This window comes from Otolemur garnettii, unplaced genomic scaffold (assembly GCF_000181295.1).
Source record: "Otolemur garnettii isolate 467f Iridium unplaced genomic scaffold, OtoGar3 scaffold00089, whole genome shotgun sequence".
Taxonomy (NCBI): domain Eukaryota; kingdom Metazoa; phylum Chordata; class Mammalia; order Primates; family Galagidae; genus Otolemur; species Otolemur garnettii.
The window spans coordinates 4,714,142-4,733,572 of NW_003852484.1; the positions used below are offsets into that span (position 1 = coordinate 4,714,142).

General features: G+C 32.8%; 1 protein-coding gene across 3 annotated transcripts in view; it reads right to left on the reverse strand.

The window, feature by feature from the left end:
• The window catches only part of STXBP5L (syntaxin binding protein 5 like), a 327,805-nt gene that overhangs the window by 256,271 nt on the left and 52,103 nt on the right, over positions 1-19,431 (reverse strand). For all 3 annotated transcript variants that reach the window (XM_012808413.1, XM_012808415.2, XM_012808414.1), the window contains exons 3-4: positions 9,620-9,701; positions 6,079-6,179 (exon numbers count right to left, since the gene is read on the reverse strand). In XM_012808413.1, the coding sequence (XP_012663867.1) occupies positions 6,079-6,179; positions 9,620-9,701 (183 nt within the window). The remainder of the gene's footprint in view (positions 1-6,078; positions 6,180-9,619; positions 9,702-19,431) is intronic.

A 19,431-nucleotide genomic window follows, 5' to 3' on the forward strand; every position in this document is an offset into this window, starting at 1 on the left:
CAACAAATAAGTAAGCAAGGTGATGGATGTGTTAATCAGTTCAATGTAAGCATTTCACATTGTATATCAAATCAGTACACTGAACCCCATAAATGCATCAATGCACACAGTTATTATTTAATTAAAAAATTAAAAAAGAAAAAAATGTGTAGTATAATTTATACAAACTCAAATATACATAGAAGCTTAAAACTATTAAGAAAATTGCATAATTAAATGTCTACTATCAGAGTTTGAAGGTTGTTCCAAAATATGATTGGCTAAATTCCCATTTATATACCTGAACTTCCCATTTACCATATGTTGACAGATATTTTCCCTTTCTACAATAAATTGTGATAATTAATGCATATTCTCAAGTCATATGATGAAACATATGTACCCTTCTCTAAATAAATATCACATTTTAGAAGCATTCAAACAATATTTTCAAAATTCCTATGATTTAAACTTGTTCCAAATCTGTCAGCTAGCTTTTATGTTATATAAATTATTCTACCTCAACTGAGGTAACAAAATTATAATTGGAAATTATCACTACCAAACATTTCTTCTCCCAAAAAAGGTCACAAAGAGGGCCATAGCATTTCCTTTGCAAAGAATAAATAATTGAAAATCTAAGTTGTTGGAACTCTAAATTATTTTGATCCTTAGAGGAATGTGATTATGGAACCTGAATAACCTCAGCTATAACCTAAGCATCTGTGACCTTTGTTTCTTTGATAATAGATTAGCCTTCTTCCTTTCCTTGTTTTCTAAAATATGGCAAATGACTTAAGGGTAACAGGGAAGACTTCTTTCCTCTTCACTATTGATCTTCATTATAGGCTAACTTCCCTCTTAACTTTTTTCACAAAAAGATTTCATGGCTATCAGATTATCTTAAAATGAAATGTTAAAATACTTTTTATTTGTTTATTTCAGAATGTTATAGGGGTACATATGTTTTGGGTACATGAAATGCTTTTATACAATATGAGTCAAAGTTACAGGATACCTATCACCTGGATAGTATGCAGGTGATTCACACCACTATATCCCTCTGGTGTGAATTTCCCTTTTCCCTCCTGCCCCCTTCCACCTGCTTTCTTTCTGCTGAGTTTTACTACCAAATGTATGCATGGGTGGTGAACAATTAGTTCCAGTTTAATAGTAAATATATGTGGCATCTGTTTTTCCATTCTTGTGATACTTTACTTAGCAGAATGGAATGGCCTCCAGTTCTGTCCAGCTTATTATAAAACAAATTAGGTTCACCATATATTTAATGGCTGAATAGTACTTCATGGTGTATACGTACTACATTTTACTAATCCACTTGTGTAATGATGAGCACTTGTATTGATTCCACAGCTTTGCAGTTGTGATTTATGTTACAATAAACATAAATGCACATGTCTTTTTGATAAAATGTCATTCTTTTTCCTTAGGGTAAATAGTGGGATTGCTGAGTCTAATGGTAGGTCTACATTTAATTCTTTGAGATATTTCCATACAATTTTCCATAGAGATTATACTAGTTTTCAATCCCTCAGACAGTGCATAGAGTTCCTTTCTCACAGCATCCATGCAGTGTTTGAGATTTTTTTCATGAAAGCCATTCTCAGTGGAATTAGGTGATACTTCATGGTGGTTTTGATTTACATTTCCCTGATGCTTAAAAATGTTGAGCATTTTTTCTTATGTTTATTGGCCATTAGTTTATCTTCACTGGATAATTTTCTTTTCCTTTCTTTTACCCTCTTTTTTATGGAGTTGTTAGATTTTCTTTCTTGCTGATTTGTTTGACTTCTTTACAGATTCTGGCTACCAATTCTTTGTCAGATGTGTAGCATGCAAGTATTTTCTCCCACTCTATAAATTGTTTATTCACACTACTGATAGTTTTCTTGATTATATGGAAGCTTTTGAATTTAATCAGGTCTCATTTGTTAACTTTTGCTGTTGCTTGATTGTTCTATTGACCTATGCTTCTATTTTTGTACCAATACCATGCTGCTTTTGTTACTATAACCTTGTGTTATAGCTTGAAGTCTGGTAGAGTGATGCCTCCTGATTTGTCATTTTTGCCTAAGATTGCCTTGGCTATTTGGTCTCTTTTCTGGTTCCATACAAAATCTAGAATTATTATTTTGAGGTCTGCACAAAGTGATGCTGGCATTTCAATGAGGACTGCATTGAATCTGTAGAACACTTTGGGTAGTACAGACATTTTAGCAACAATGATTTTGCTGATCCATGAGCATGATATATTTTTCTGTTTGTTTACATTCTCTGCAATTTCTTTCCTTAGTAACTCATAGTTTTCCCTACAGAGGTCTTTTACCTCCTTGGTAAAATACATTCCTAGGCAGTTTATTATTTTTGTTGCTATTTTGAAAGATATTGAGACTTTGATTTGATTCTCAGCTTCTCAACAAATTTAAAAAAGAAAATAGAAATTATACCACATAATGTCTCATACTACAGTGGAATAAAATTGGAAACCAACTTCAACAGAAACACTGAATTATACATTAAGTCATGAGAATTAACCTATTGCTGAAAAGTTATTGGGTCAAGGAGGAAATTAAGATTAAATCATAAGATTCTTCAAACTAAATGACAAAGAAGACACAGTTATCAAAATTTGTGAGATTGAGCAACAGCAATCTTAAAAGGAAAATGCCTTAAATGCCTACATCAAAAAAAACAGAAATATCAGAAATTAATAATCTAATAAATCATCTCAATAAATTAGATAAGGTAGAGCAAATCAATTCCAATGCCAGTAGAAGAAAAATAACTAAGGTCAGAGCAGAACTAAATAAAATTGATAACAAAAGAATTAAACAGAAGATTAATAAAGAACCCTAGTAAGCTCAATCAAAAGTGAAAAGAGAGATATTACCAGAGAAATAAAATACATCATCTCTGATTATTATAAAAACCTCTATGCACATAAACTGGAAAACACTGAGGAAATGGACAAATTCTTGGAAGCACATAACCTCCCTAGGCTCAACTGGGAAGAAACAGAACTCTTGAACAGACAGATATCAAGCACCAAAATTGAAACAGCAATAAAATATCTTCCAATGAAAAAACTCAGACCAGAGGGTTTCACAGTCAAATTTTACCAGACCTACAAAGAGAAACTGGTACCTGTACTGCAGAAATTATTTCATACCACTGAGGAGAAAGGAACCCTTCCCAACTCATTCTACAAAGTCAATATCACCTTGATACCAATGCCTGGAAAGGACACAACCAAAAATACAGACCAATATTCCTTATGAATATTGATTCAAAACCTCTCCAAAAATTCTAGCAAACCGAATTCAGCAGTGCATAAAACTAATAATTCACCATGCCAAGTGGGCTCACAAAAGATGTAAGGATGGTTCAGCATACACAAATCTATAAATGTGGTTTGCCACATACACAGAAGCAAAAGCAAAGGTCATATAATCATCTCAATAGACAGAGAGAAAGCATTTTGAGAAAATTCAGCAGCCTTCTATGATAAGAATTCTTAACAAAATAGGCCTGGTGTAACATATCTTAAAATTATCAATACCACATATGACAAACCCACAGCCAGTGCTGTACTCAAAGGGGAAAAATTTAGCTGAAACTGCACTGAACTAGAACCAGACAAGATTGCCTACTGTCACCACTTCTATTAAACAAAGTGCTGGAAGTCCTAGCTACAGCAAGAAGACAAGAGAAGGAAATCAAAGGTATCCATTTGGGGACAGAAGGCATAAAACTATCACTCTTTGCTGATGATATGATCTTATATCTTGACAATCCCAAAGATTCTGGCAAGAGACTTCTGGAATTGATAAATAAATTCAGAAGAGTTTCAGGTTACAAAATCAATATTCATAAATCAGTAGCACTCTAATATAAGCCTTTTAAGTTGAAAAGAAAATGAAAAGTCTTACAGAAAAGAAAATAGACTATAATTAAATAGTTGTAATTCATAAACCAGTCTTGTATATAAAATGTTATAATCCTACTAAGCTTCTTTGTTTTCTTCTTACATAGGTAAGAACTTAACTTTAGAACATCAACCTTATTTCTCTGGAATCTAAATTTCTCAAATGATCATTCCACCTTTTTTACTTAAATAAAGTTTTTAAACTGAATTCTGCTTCTTTCTATTATCTTAACACCTTCAATATTCCAACTGTGATAGAAAATAAAAAATCACTATGTCCATTCACACATAAATGTAGGGTCAGATCTACTCAAAGCAAAAATAAATCTTACCAGCAGAAAGATGGATAAAATCAGTATGGTAATCCAAATGCATAATATAACATTTTTAGTGGTAAAAATAAAGGAACAGTATAACAACTCTTAACTGATCTAAAAATTTTTCAGTATCTGGCATTTCTACTATATTACTTATCTTAAATTTTTAAATAAAATCATCTAAATTAGGCCTAAAAATGCTCTATCTACTTTTAGAAATGTTTAAAATATAAACTCATCTCTTCCTAAAAAATATTGGATATTAAAAAAGTCCACTGATGCTAAATCCTAAAATATTGAGATATAATACTCATAAATATTACTCAGAATATTGAGGGTTAATGATTTAGATAGTATATTATGCACATGAAGAAAAAGAAAAGGCTAAAGGTAGAAGTAATCTAAGGAAAGGCAGAAAAGGACAATTAAGAATACTTGAATATAGACATTTTGACCAATACCAGACCCTAACCACCCCAAACAAATGAGTCACCAAGTCATAGACATGGGATCACCCAAGGATGGGTAAATTAATAAGCCAGATGCCTTACAAACTCTCTGTGCTTACATTTCTGTGACAACAGTTTATGATTAACCTTTATGGCCTGACCACTCCTTTCCTGGTCCCCTCCTACTCAGGAAAGGAGTCCAACTCTGGAATAGGATCTATTATCTGTCTCTTAATAAACTTTCCAACCCCTAGTTGGCCCTCTCTTAAATTCTTGCATATGGGAAGCCAAGAACCCACTTGAGGAATTTAAAGGGATTTTTTCCCTTCACTGAAACACACCCTGTATCAGAAGGAAAAAATATCTGCATAGCAGCCTTCTACTTTCTCCCCCGCACTTATAAAATGAAGTTTACTTCATATAGTGATGATTCCTTCTCAACAATTACCATTCAACAAAACAAAATGAACACTATCTTATGCTTTAGGCCAATGACTGCTTGCCTCCATTGTTCACTTTGGTGATTCCTTAGTTTTAATGGTACTTGAGTCAGTCAAGTGTGTAAATTTTTACTTCTCAGAGGTTTTTCTTTTTATTTAATATCAAAATTTTCTGTGATGTTCCTTCTTGTTCACTGCAAAGAGTTTATTTTCTAAACAATGAACAAATACATGATTATTTTATAGCTAACTTAAAAAATTCTACTGCTTCTGTAAGTGGATTCTCATTTTAGTCAATGTGTGTCATGTTCTAAGTCTGGTTAAATCCAACATTAGAAAGATTAAAATGTGGCACAGTTTATAAAATCGAATAACTTGTCCCATATGTTTTCATATAATTTCCTCTCTTGTATCACTGATATTTCCTTCTAAAGTGGGGGGATTTGAATTCTGATCAAATAATCACCTTTAAAAGTATTAATCTTGAATGTTTAGTATTGCTCAACAGTTAGTACCACCATTCTTTTTTGATATCTAAAATTTTTGACTCAGTGTTTTCTCTAATATAAAAACATACTTAAGTAAAAAAGTCAGCATAGTTATAAGGTAACTGTTATGATCAAGAGTGAAGAAATATATTCATTATTTATTTGACTTTTAAATTTTAGGTCTGAGTTTTTAATATCATAGACCAGGGGAAAGAATGTTATTGCTGAAGTGTTTGTTTATAGCTGGGAGAACAAAATGTTGTGATGTCACCATTAGTAGATGACTCTATATCAACTATCAATTTTCTATGAAAAGAGATTATCATAAAGACAAACATAAATATTTAATTATTTCTAGTTATTGAGATTATGAAAAATAAATTCTGTCAAATTAACTTAAAACTGGCTTGGGAAATAATTCTGCTATATATTAAGAAATTGTTTAACATATGTTCTTACCGTTCCCGGTTAAATTTAAGAGAATGAAGAATAGCTGGCCTTTTTTGTCTAAGATTCCACAAATGAAGTGTATCATCTGAATTTGCACTGACCAAAGCACCCTGGAACAAAAAGAAGATGAAGTATGTAATTTATTAATTTACAGTTTTTCTGAAGCAGGAACAAGTTAATTTACTAAATTTTCCACTGCTTGAGGAGTTATTTGTCTATATAACCTAGAAATATAAGAAAGGACAGTTGCATATACTTCAATTGGGAAGGTTAAGAATACTGAAAGTAAGAGAGACAAGGGACCTACAACATTTGGATGATCAGGATGACTAGCAGAAGGACTATCCATTTACAACAGAGAGGAGTAAAAAGGCTTTTCTTTGGGAAAAATAAAGTGTAAATTTTTTTTGTTTCTACTATTCACACATATAGTATATAGCTTTAAAAAGAAGCAAATATCCAACCTAGTTTTATAAATTGAATACAGTTCATATAAAAATTTTTTTAAAGAATTTTCGATATGATTGGAAAGCATAAAATCTTTCCAAGAAAGTATATTCGGTATAATTTAATTTGCTTCTTATGGTCTAAGAAGCTTCATCTATTATAAGATAAACCATAAAACATTTATCCAACTATAATTCAATATAACTATAAAAATGATAATGATTCTCTTTATACATCACCACTAAATAAAAATGAATCCTATTTCAAATACACTATTTCCTACTTCTTAAAATAGGAGAAAAGCATGTAGACAGGTAAATGCCATGTATGACTTTATGCATATGGTAAAATTATTTATTTCACTAAGTTAATTTAGATCACCTTAAAATGTCAGAACTTTCACCATAATGATAGTTTCCCAGCTGAAAATGTCAATGCTTGTGCTATGACATATGCATAGCCTTAAGCTAGAGCAGTGAATGCGTTCTCTAAAAGTGATCTTACAGAACCATGGTGGTCCTGATACCTAAAATGCTTTTCATATTTTCTCAAGGACTTTGTTTTAAGTAATCTTTCATAGCTTACAACTTAAATACAAGATCTAAAAATAATTATTCCATTTAGATTCTAGTAAGAACTGTATTTCTCCTTTAGGAATTAGAAGACCAAAGAAAAATATCCTTTTATAACAATTCCTGGACCCAAAATGCTCATGTATCCCATAATTGTTCTCTTTATACCGTGTACCTATGATTTTAATCTCAGAGAGGAATAGCTTTATAAATATATAATCATAACCCAAGAGTTTATCCATTAATATGAAAAAAAATATAATTTGCAAGTTTATGTATACTTGTGCAAATATGCATGTTTGAGAAGGTATGCCTAGATACTTACATCTTAACATGAACTCACAGATAATTTCATACCATGCAATAAGATGTCGCAATGTATGCTGAGGATTTTTGTGTTTATTTGCTTGTTTTATTTGTATTCTCTACTGTCTGCAAACTGGAAAGTTATTAGAATTGCGTGGAAGCATATAAACTACAATTGATTTCTTCTGAGATACAAGATACTGATTTCATCTCTCAGAAAGGTGGAAGTTCACTTGAGATATAGTTAAAATAAAGCATGATATATAACAGTAATAAAACATTCTCTACAAGAGATAGTCATATGTTATACAAAATATAAAACACGCCAAAGACAATGGAGTTAAAATAAAGCAACATATATTCAGTACTCTATTAGTATAAAACCTTAATAAATATAGGGAGGAATTTAGTAATAATGCTATACTAAACTGGGATAATAACTTACCACTGGAAGACGGTGAACAGAGCTAATAAGCATAATAGCAATAGACACCAGACCACACACATGAAAGTGAGTACACAACTTGTCTAGTGTTCACTTACAAAAGCAAAGTTAACCTACCCAAAGCACTACATCTAAAAGCTGTGAAAATATTTATAATTGTGAATAGAAACACCAGTTATGAAGTTTGGGAAAAGACACAGAAGCTAAGGGTGAGGTGGGTTAAGATGAATAGTTCAGGATAGATGATGTGAACAAAGCAAGGAGTCTGATGGTTCGTCTTTATTCATTCCTAGTTATGTAGCACAGAGACAAATTTAGAGCCTTGAAGACAAATCTCAGAGAATCAGACTCAGTGCAAATCACATAGAACAAAATTATGACTTTCAATAAACATCTATGCAAAGACAAAAGGCTGAAATGCTTCAGCTGGGAATTACTAAGTAGCACTAAGACCTCAAAAAGGTTGACCTTCTAGATCAGAGGTCCTCAACTTTTTAAATAGAGGGCCAGTTCACTGTCCCTCAGACTGTTGGAGGGCCAGACTGTGGGCCCTGGGACGAGTTGGCTGCTAAGCAGGACAGGCAGTGGTGGCAAAAACACCTGGCGGACCAGATAAATGTCCTAGGCAGGCTGCATGTGGCCTGCGGGCCATAGTTTGAGGACGCTTGTTCTAGATAGTAATGTCTAAATATTACAATAAAACACTTAAAAATATTTTTGTTTTATTCTTTACCCATCTCTCTTTTTGGTACCCTATAGCAAGTGTGCTTACAAGGTGGAAATAATTTAGGTTTGGCTCATAGGAGTATCTCACAGTCCTCTGAGAAGGATTTTTGAGCCAAGATAAGTGATAAATGGACATTTGCTAATATCAAAATTTTTTCTCGCCTCAGGTATCTATGATATAAAGCTCTATGAGCCATTTTATCCACATGTATAATTGTAAATTTTTTAGAAAGATATATAGATATGTGCAGGTGGTGGATAAAAAATCATTGCCCTGCTTTGAGAAAACAACCAACTTTATTTCCAAGGCACTAAATTTTATCTTCTAAGTGCCTGAATTTGGCATAGCACAAAATTTTAAAGCATTTTTGTATTGACAGGTTCACTTAACCTAAAAGAACCCTAAAAGACTCCAAGTTTCACTATAAAAACATGATTTAAGATGACCTTGAGTTGCTTTCAATTAATGGAATACCTGTAATCTCTCTAAGCTTCACAGATACATATTTTGTTGTTAGGGAGTGCCTCATCACCATAGTTCTGTGAAAATATGGACAGAAGAGACATCTAATTGCTATAATAGCTATGTATATGAAATTAAATAAAAATGCATACATATATGAACAAATGCACTTGGAGATATATATAGATAAAAAGGTTCTAAGGTAAATAAGTGAAAAGATTATTGCATGAAAATAAAGACAATACATAGTTAAGGCTGGGTTACAAAATTTAAGTTGGTGGGAGATTAGTGGATAGAAGAAAAATTTAATGGCCAGTGAAGAAATCAAAAGACTTTGAGTTTAAAAACAATTAAAAATTAATCTAAAGTATGTTATATAGTCACAATAACAGTATCTAACAACTAATAATCTTTTTCCTTTAAAATTTAACAAAGTGACAAATACAGGAGTACAATACTTTATATAAAAGTGAATAATACTGCATTATATAGGTATATGTTTTAAGCATTTAGAATCATAATATTAAAAGATTATGTCAATTAATACAATCTATTGTGGGAAGGTGCTTGAAATTGTCAAAAAATCCTTACCTCGTTGATCAAAAATTGAAGCTGCAGGACAGCTGCACCACTTTCATGTTGGCAATAACAATCAACACCAGGTCTCCCAAGTCTAATATAATAAAAGTCAAGGATTCTAACATTTTAATTAGCACAATAATAATGAGCAAAGGAGAAATTAATTTATCAATGGATTTTCTGGTTTTTATTATTCTTAGTTTTGTAAATAGAGTTGAAAAATCTTAGTCTTAGCTGATGCAAATCAAATTATATAGCACAGATATTTAATATTGCAGCCATTTGAATAAAAATATGACACTAAGGGATTTGAAAAGTAGCATCTTTTTCCCCATGAAGAAAAACAAGAATTTGGAATCCAAATACATTTTATTTGATTTGAGATTTGTTTAACTGATTAAATGCTCCTTTCATGAAAATAAATTCAAAATGAGTCAAAGATTTTAATGTAATAAATGAATCACAGGATTAGCTAAAATATTTAATAAATATCTTGATAATCTTGGCATATATAAAACCTTCTAAATATGATTTAAAACCCATAGATCAGAAAGAAACATATCGATATATCTGAGTATTTAACATAAAATATCTACATGAAAGAAAATATAAATAAAATAAAAAGGCAAAGATATACTAGAAAATAAATAGTAACATAGTATTATATGTCATTATCTATATTATGTAAAGAAAGTTAAGTAACACATATGAAAGAGAGGGAGGGAGAGAAGAGGACAAAAGAAAATTGGAGGGACAGGGAAAAAGAAAAATGAAAATCATATAACTTATGCTCAGTTACATATTCTATACCTAATATATATGTGTGTATTTATTTATCATTCATTGACCTCTATAAAGGTAGAAATTACACGAGCACTTTCACTTTCAGTCATAATGAAGAAACAGGGGTCAGACTTACCCTCTTATATAAAAAATTAAAATCTAGAAAAGTTTATGTAATATCCATCTTCAGACATTACATATCAGGTAGGGAATGACAGTAATCCCTAAAAGACAGAGAAAAATATGAAGTACTCTTTATGACTGCCTCAGCTTACAACTTGGAGAGAGTTGTCAGGAAACAGGGATATAAGATAATGCAGGTGAAATCAAGCAGGTTCACTGATTTGATGAGGTAGAACTTAAGTGCCTGGAGAGACCAAGAGACAACTAAGTTCACAAGATAGAGTAGCAAAGAAGAAAAAGTAACACATAAAAAGAGCTCTACTGATCTGCAAGAAGGTCCTCCCTGAATCTTTAGCTAAGTACTGCTCAGAAAGTAGGTTTTAAGAAACTACATGAGACTGGGAAAAGAACAAACTGAGAATGAAACAATATCCTTCTTAAAGAATAAATCTAGGAAGAATAAACCAAAGGTACAGAAAGTTTATTTGGGGCCAAGAATTTTTCATGTTCCCACCAACCAGAGTAAAAACCCACAGAATTCACATAGCATCATGCAAGTACTCAAAAGAATATTGCTTCTGTACAGTGAAAAATTCATCCCTAGGATAAAGACTGCTTTGATCCTGCCTAACAATGCTAAAATCCAGGCCACAAAATGATGAAACTATTTCTGCATAACTGCATACAAAAACAAAGATTAAGAATAATTTTGCAAGTAAAAAAACGTCTAGCATTAAAGGTAAAATTCAAAAGGTATGTCATTCATTAGACATGCAGAGAAACAAAAAATTATAACCTATAATGAGAAGAAAAATCAATAAATAGTAACAGTCCCAGAAATTAAACAGAAGCTAGAAATAAACAGAGATTTTAAAGTATTATATTATATCATATATGTTAAGGAAGGTAAAGAGCAGATTGAGCATCTTAAGCAGCTATATCAAAGATCAATCTATCTATATAAATCTAGAAATTTTTTAAAAATATTCATACATTGAAGATTAGTAAATTTGAATGGAAACTACCTAAGATTATAATTTTGGGAAGGCAGAATAACGTGGCTGAATAGAACCCTCCAGAGATCATCCCCTGAAAAGAACACCAAATTGAATAACTATGCATACAAAAAGGCACATTCATAAAAAGCAACACTTCAGCCCTCTATACCTGTAGTAACAGGCAAGAAATCACACAGCATTATTGGACTTAGGATACCTCCTTATTAATGTGGCTGCAGTGACCACAGGCTTAGAACACAAGAGTCATTCCCTCTTAGCCTCCCAAGAAGAATAAGTACAAACTAGCCCATATTGTGAAAACTGGGATACATACATAACTCTTCATTGCCCAGACATTGATGAAAATCCACAAACATCAAGAACATCCAGAAAAACATGGCCTCACAAAAGAAATAAGGCACCAGTGGCAGATCTCCAAATAATGGAGATACATGAACTTTCAGAAAGAAAGTACCTATAATGAGAAGAAAAATCAATTTAATGTTGGCTGTAGGTTACTTAAATGTGGTTTTTATAATTCAGAGTTATGTTCCTTCTATGCCTAGTTTAAAATCCCAACAAACCAGGCATAGAAGGAACATAACTCTGAATTATAAAAGCCACATTTAAGTAACCTACAGCCAACATTAAATTGAATGGGGAGAAGTTGAAAGCATGCTCCCTAAGAACTGGAACAAGACAATTAATTTACAAATTCAGTGTAATCCCCACTAAATTACCAACATTATACTTAAAATGCTTTAAAATATGCTTTATTTGTAATAAGAAAAGAGCACGATAGCCAAAGCAGTCTTAGCAAAAACAGGTTTAACATTACTGGACTTCAAACTATACTATAAGTCTATAATAACCAAAACAGCATGATATTGGCACAACAACAGAGACATAGACCAATGGAACAGAGCAGAGAACCCAGATATAAAACCATCTACCTACAACCAAATGGTCTTCAAAAAGCAGACAATGATGTACACTAAGAAAAAGAAGCCCTGTTTAATAAATGGGAAAACTAAATAGCCACATGCAAAAGAATGAAACAAGACCCCTACCTCTTACCACTTAGAAAAATTGAAGATGTATAAAAGACTTATCTGAGAAATGAAATCATAAGAATTCTAGAGGAAAATACAGAAAAAATTCCTCTAGATCAGCAGTTCTCAACCTGTGGGTCACAACCCCTTTGGAGGTCAAACAACCCTTTCAGAGGGGTTGCCTAAATACATCCTGCATATCAGATATTTACATACAATTCATAACAGCAGCAAAATTATAGTTATGAAGTAGCAATGAAAATAATTTTATGGTTGGGGGTCACCACAACATGAGGAATTGTATTAAAGGGTCACAGCATTAGGAAGGTTGAGAACCACTGCTCTAGATGTTGGCATAGGCAAAGATTGTATGACTAAGACACCAGTGGCAACCATGGCAATAGCAAAAATTAATAACTGGGTTTTGATTAAACTTAAAAACCTCTGCATGGCTAAGAAAACAATCAAGAGAACAAAGAACACAGCTAAGAAAGCAATCAAGAGAGAAAAGACACAACCTACAGAATGGAAGAAAATATTTGCAAGCTACACATCCAATAAAAGGATAATATCCTGATCCTGAATTTACAAAGAGCTCAAACAAATCAGCAAGAAAAAAAAACCTTATTAGAAAGTGGACTAAACACATGAAAGACAAATGGCCAATAAACACATGAAAAAATGCTCAACATCACTAATCATCAGGGAAAAGCAAACAAAAATCACAACAAGCTTTCACCTTATCCATTAGAAAAGCTTTATTTAAAAGTCCAAAAACAATAGATGCTGGCAAGGATGTAGAGAGAAAGGAACCCTTGTGTACTGTATATAGGACTATAAATTAGTATAACACTTATGGAAAACTGTATGGAGATTCCTCAAACAACTAAAATAGACCTACCATTCAATCCAGCAATCCCACTATTGGGTATCTACCCAAAGGAAAAGAAGACTTTTTATCAAAAAGACACTGGCACTCAAATGTTTATTGCAGCACAATTAAAAATTGTAAAAATGTGGAATCAACCCAAGTGCCCTTCAATTCATGAGCAGATTAATAAAATGTGATGTATGCATACCACACAAAAATGATGAATTAATAACTTTGCAACAGTCTGGATGGAAATGGAGACCATTCTTCTTAAGTGAAGTATCTCAAGAATAGAGAAACAGATACTACATGTATTTGCCATCAAACTGGAACTAACCAGTGAGTATACTTGTTCACAGATGAAAGTAAAACTCAGAGGAAATCAATGGGGAGGGGAGAGAGCAAGGAAGGAGGGACAAAAACTTACCTAATAGGCCTGTTTGGATGATTTGACACACCTATAGTTAGACTCCAGCATTAATAAAAATGATCCACGTAACCTTAAACATCCATAGCCCCTTAGCTATTTTACTGTGATCAACTCTATAGGCGTTCAAAAAAGATGCTCATTTGATGGGAATGATTCCTATAGGTGGTGTTCATTTTGCAAACAAAAACTTGACTGGCACATGCTACTGTAATCTTACCTGACATAAGTCTGTAAGCATCATGTGCTTCATTTTCAGTATTTTTCACAGTTGTGCCTGAAATAATTTGTGGGTTCTTGTGGGAGTATATATAAATATATTGAAGAACGATAAATTCAAAGAGTTATGGAGTTCAGAAGACTCAATCATCGTTGGAAAATTTCTTTAAAAATACTTCTCACAAAAAACATAAATACCTCAGAATCTGATTGGAAAATAAAAGTGTAGAAACTATTTCAAATTTTTATGAAGTTAATCTTCAGCAATTTCAAGGCAAGAAGGTAATTTGAATACAAAAATATATGATTTTGATGCCAGTATATCAGGAATAAAAGCCAATATTCATAACAAATCATTTCATATTACACTTTGTTTGCATATCACATTTTTATAAATATCAATGTGAATTACTGAAAGTAAAACCAACTTGGGAGAATTATTTTGATTAGTAAGAAACCAAAGAACATCCAGTAGTGCATCATGCATCTTGATGTTTTTTGCAATAACTGCATGCTTCAATTATCAAGTTATGTTTGAATGTTCTGCAGTTAAAAGTTAATATTTTTAAATTAAAAAAAGAAAAAAGAAAGAAGAAAACCATAAGACCATAAAATGCTACTGAGACTACTAAGTGAGTTTAAGAAGGTTGCAGAATGCAAAATCAAAATTTTAAAAACCTATCATATTTCTATATGGTAGCAAAATTACATATTTTACAACATCAAAAATACTTTGAATGCATTTAAAAGATAGTTTGAGACCTGTTCACTGAAAGTTACAAAATATTGCAAAGAGAAATTAAAGACCAAAATAAATGTAGATATATACCATGCTCATGTATTAGAAGACTCAATGTTAAAAATGCAACACTCCCTAAACTGATCTAAAGTCATTAAAAATAAAACCTTGATATCCTTTTTTTGACAAAATTAACAATTGAAAAGGTGTGTCTTTAAATCATAATATGTAAACAGCTAAGTTTTCCCCAAGAAAAGAATCTGTACTCTGAACAACTGCCTTTATCTCCACAGAGTAATGCCTTTGGAAAGCTATGGAGAAAGAAACTAATATAATGAGGACTCTGACTCCAATTTTTGATGTCTAATCACTGAAGCTCTTAAGTCTCACTCTACCTTTCTATTATCCTGTGCTTATATCTGATTGTTTTCTCTGTTAGCACTAGGAGGAGATTCACAACAGGCAAACCCTACCTGAATAGAGGAACTCTCACACCAGCCCTGCCCCTATAACCACAACAAAAATCTAGGCCAGTCTCCTTTCCCTCCTCTCTCAAGCCATTTGGGCTTGCTTAAGAGATTTGCCCTACTCTCTCTAGAGACTTAATTTGTAAGTAACACACCTTTTCACACTGTTGGGGCGCATGTGTGTGCGCGTGCACGCATGACATCATTAGTCTCAACATCAGAACCAAATTTGGGATGGAGTTCCCTGCGCCTCTATAGATAATCACACAATCTGCCTAATCATCTCTCCCCCTGCCTAAATTAAATTCACTGTGCTGCTGAGTGACAATGAAATCTCCCTATCTACTGATAAAAGAGTGCACTGTCCACAAATAGGGAATTCTTAATACTAGGACTTAATACAGTAGGACTCACAAAATTGCTGTGAAGAAACTTAGTCCCCCTTGGTAAATTCTCAGCTACAAGGAGAGTCCACCTATTCAAGGATTACAGCAAAAAAGTGAGGAGGCATATTTTTTGAGGGTGACAATTAGTGGGAGGATAAATATAGGAGGTATATTTTATGGCAGTGTCACCTAGTAACGATTTAGAAGTAAAATAATGTTTATCAACCTTTGTCCATTCAACTAGCCTCCATTTGCTAACTAGGTAGAAGGTGGTATTTTAATATGATAATTTTTAAATAATATCCTAAGCTTAGTTTCTGACTGCTGTTTTAGTAATTACTATCCAAAAGATTTGTATAGAATCCGTTTTAAAAACCACAGAAATAGCATAAAAACACAATGTTTTTAATTAAGACTTAAAATATTTTAAGATCTTCTAAGTATTTCTTAAGGTAATAATTTATTAATCAGTGTAATTCATGTTTTCACAATCTGCTTTATACTTTTAAGTAGTGACATTTCGTTTATATAATTATAACAAGTGTTCAGAGAACTCAAACTATAGAATTTTACATAAAAGACTATAATTTATCTTATAAATTATAAGTTCTTAGTTATAGGAAAATCTAGCAGTTAATGCTAGAGTTAGAAATACAGAGTACTTAGTAATGTATTGGTTTAATACCAAGTGGGTAAATAGCCTATAAAAGAATCACATGAATTAATTATCTAGTTGAAAAGCGTGTACTTTATATCACGGACTCGCTTACTCTGACTCTACCTCCTCTCCTGCCTGCAGAATGCCAGCATGGTGTCTCTATGATGAAGGTTACCAAGCTCTCCTAAGATCTATCTATGCTAAGAAGACTGCTTTACTCTCTTTAAGACTCTCTCTCTCCAGCTAAGGTAGATAGCCCTCAAGCACCTAAGAGAAACTGTTCCTGAGCAAGTTAGCTTAGCAGTCCGCATCCGGAACCTACCTAAGCCGGGCCCGAGACCTGGCCAGTCCTGGGCCCTGACAAATACCTTTTCAAGTATTACGAAGACCTTACATGGAAGCTACATGTGTTAAACAAATCTTTTATAATTTCCTAGATTCTAGCAGTAGAAATGATACTCCTAAGTCAGAGATAAACATCTTTATCATTCATGGCACTGCAAACAGCATGAGTTTAATGTTTGTATCAGTTCCTCTGTGACCGAGAAGTGGCCCAGGCAGATGCTACATGCAATGAGTTTGCATCATAGCTAAGAAATCTCAAGCTTAGAAATGCCAGACTTTGCTAGGGAATGTCTAGCAAACCTGCTTACCTTCTGTTCTGGTGGGAGACACCATCTTCATTATCCTAGACAGAAAATAAATACCACAGAGGAGGTAGCTTGAAATGCTATTTATTTCTATATCTTGAAATGCTATTTATTACACAAACATACCAGAAAAGAAAGTCAAGAAAAAAAAGTAGTCATTGTCTTTACTCAGAACTGAGTCAGAAATATAAGAGAATAGTCTGCCAGCAACATTCAGATATACTTATTTCTCAGAATCTATGAAATATGCATGGTAGGCACCATTATTCTCAATTTACAAGCAAGCAAATTTAGTGTTTATGACTTAGCTAATATTATCTGTTTAAAAACTGGCAGACTCTGAACTCATAGTCAGATTATCCAACTTCTGGTTAAATATTCTTACTCTTCAGCTTCCCCTATGTAAAAAAAAAAAAAACTTCCCATGTTACTTTCTAAAAAATAAACAATGCTCTCCTAAATTTCTCATAGGTAATTTAAGGGTATTATTCCTTTTGTTATACCGATTTCCTTAAATCATAACTACATAAATTTGAGTACTATTTTTCAGAATCAACTAACATACTAGATTTACACAGCTCTCAAAAGTACTTTTAAATGGAGTGAAACAGTTTGGCCATTTGATTACAGAACTTAGGAGTCCAATGGATTTACATGTTTATAAACAGAAGTTTAAAAAAATACATTCACATTAAAGGGAATCAGAACATGTCCCTCAAAATATGCTGTTTTGTCATATGGATTATTTTGAGCTAAAGATTTGATTCTTATAAGTAGAATCATAAAAAATCAAACTATAACAAACATAACAAAAAGTAGGTAAAACTTGAGCAACTGATTCACAAAATCCTAGACTGGAATTCTAGGTCTACTACTTACTAGTTTTCTGATCTTGGGAAAATCTCTTAATTCTTCAATGCCTATAACATCACTATTTTAACATTCTATATAACAGAATGTTAAAATGATACTTATTTGATTGAAGTCTCCAAAACTAAGTAGCAAATTTTCTCCAAGTTTCAAAGCAAAGCACGAGAGCACTTTAGCAAGATATGAAGAGAAAACTAGAAACTAATTTTGTGATCCTTAAATAGCCACCCAACTCAATAAGAGAAGTTAGAGAAGCCAAGATACAGCTTAACGATTTCTTTGGAGAGCGTTTTGGTGATCTGCAAGCCCCCATGATTTTTAGAGAAGTGGAGGATGCTTCCCCCTCTTCATATGTCAGGCTTAATAATAGGGGTTTTCAAGAAAGATTCCTAGGACAACTTACTGTGTACACAGTAGATTGGCTTTAGGGAATAGCTGACATAATGGGGAATACTATTGTTTATAACTCAAACCCATAAGATTTGCTCCTTAAGGTCTTTAAAGTATGACAATGGAGCTTTACTAGGGATTGCATTAAAATTGTATATTGCTTTGGGTAGAATGGACATTTTGACAATGTTGATTCTTCCCAGCCATGAGCATGGTATGTTTTTCCATTTGTTAACATTTTCAGCTATTTCTTTTCTTAGAGTTTCATAATTCTCTTTATAGAGATCTTTCACATCTTTTGTTAGGTAAACTCCCAAATATTTCATCTTCTTTGGCACTACTATGAACAGAATAGAGTTAGTGACTATTTTTTCAGCTTGACTGTTGTTGGTATATACAAAGGCTACCGATTTATGGGTGTTGATTTTGTAGCCTGAGATGCTGCTGTATTCCTTGATCACTTCTAAGAGTTTTGTAGTAGAATCCCTGGTGTTTTCCAGGTATACAATCATATCATCTGCGAAGAGTGAAAGTTTAATCTCTTCTGATTCTATATGGATACCCTTGATCACCTTTTCTTCCCTAATTGCAATGGCTAAAACTTCCATTTCCTTTTGGAAAGACATCTGGAGAACACTTAGAGAACTAAAAATAGACCTGCCATTTGATCCTACAATTCCTCTAATAAGTATATATCCAGAAAATCAAAAATCACATTATAACAAAGATATTTGCACCAGAATGTTTATTGCAGCCCAATTTATAATTGCCAGGTCTTGGAAGAAGTCCAAGTGCCCATCGACCCACGAATGGATCAATAAATTGTGGTATATGTATACCATGGAATACTTTGCAGCCCAAAAGTCCCCATATTTCTTAACACTCCATTCATTTAAGATACTTGTCTAATTTTGAAAGAAGGATGGAGACTTTACCTCCTTCATATTTACATGGATGGAGCTGGAAAATATTCTTCTTAGCAAAGTATCTCAAGAATGGAAGAAAAAGTACACAATGTACACAGACCTACTATGAAACTAATTTATAGCTTTCATAGGAAAGCTTTAACCCAATTATAGCCCAAGAATATGGGGAAAGGGGAGAGGGAGGGGAGGGGAGAGGATGGGTGGAGGGAGGATGATTGGTGGCCTCATGCCTATGGTTCATCTTATAAGGGTACATGTGAATCTT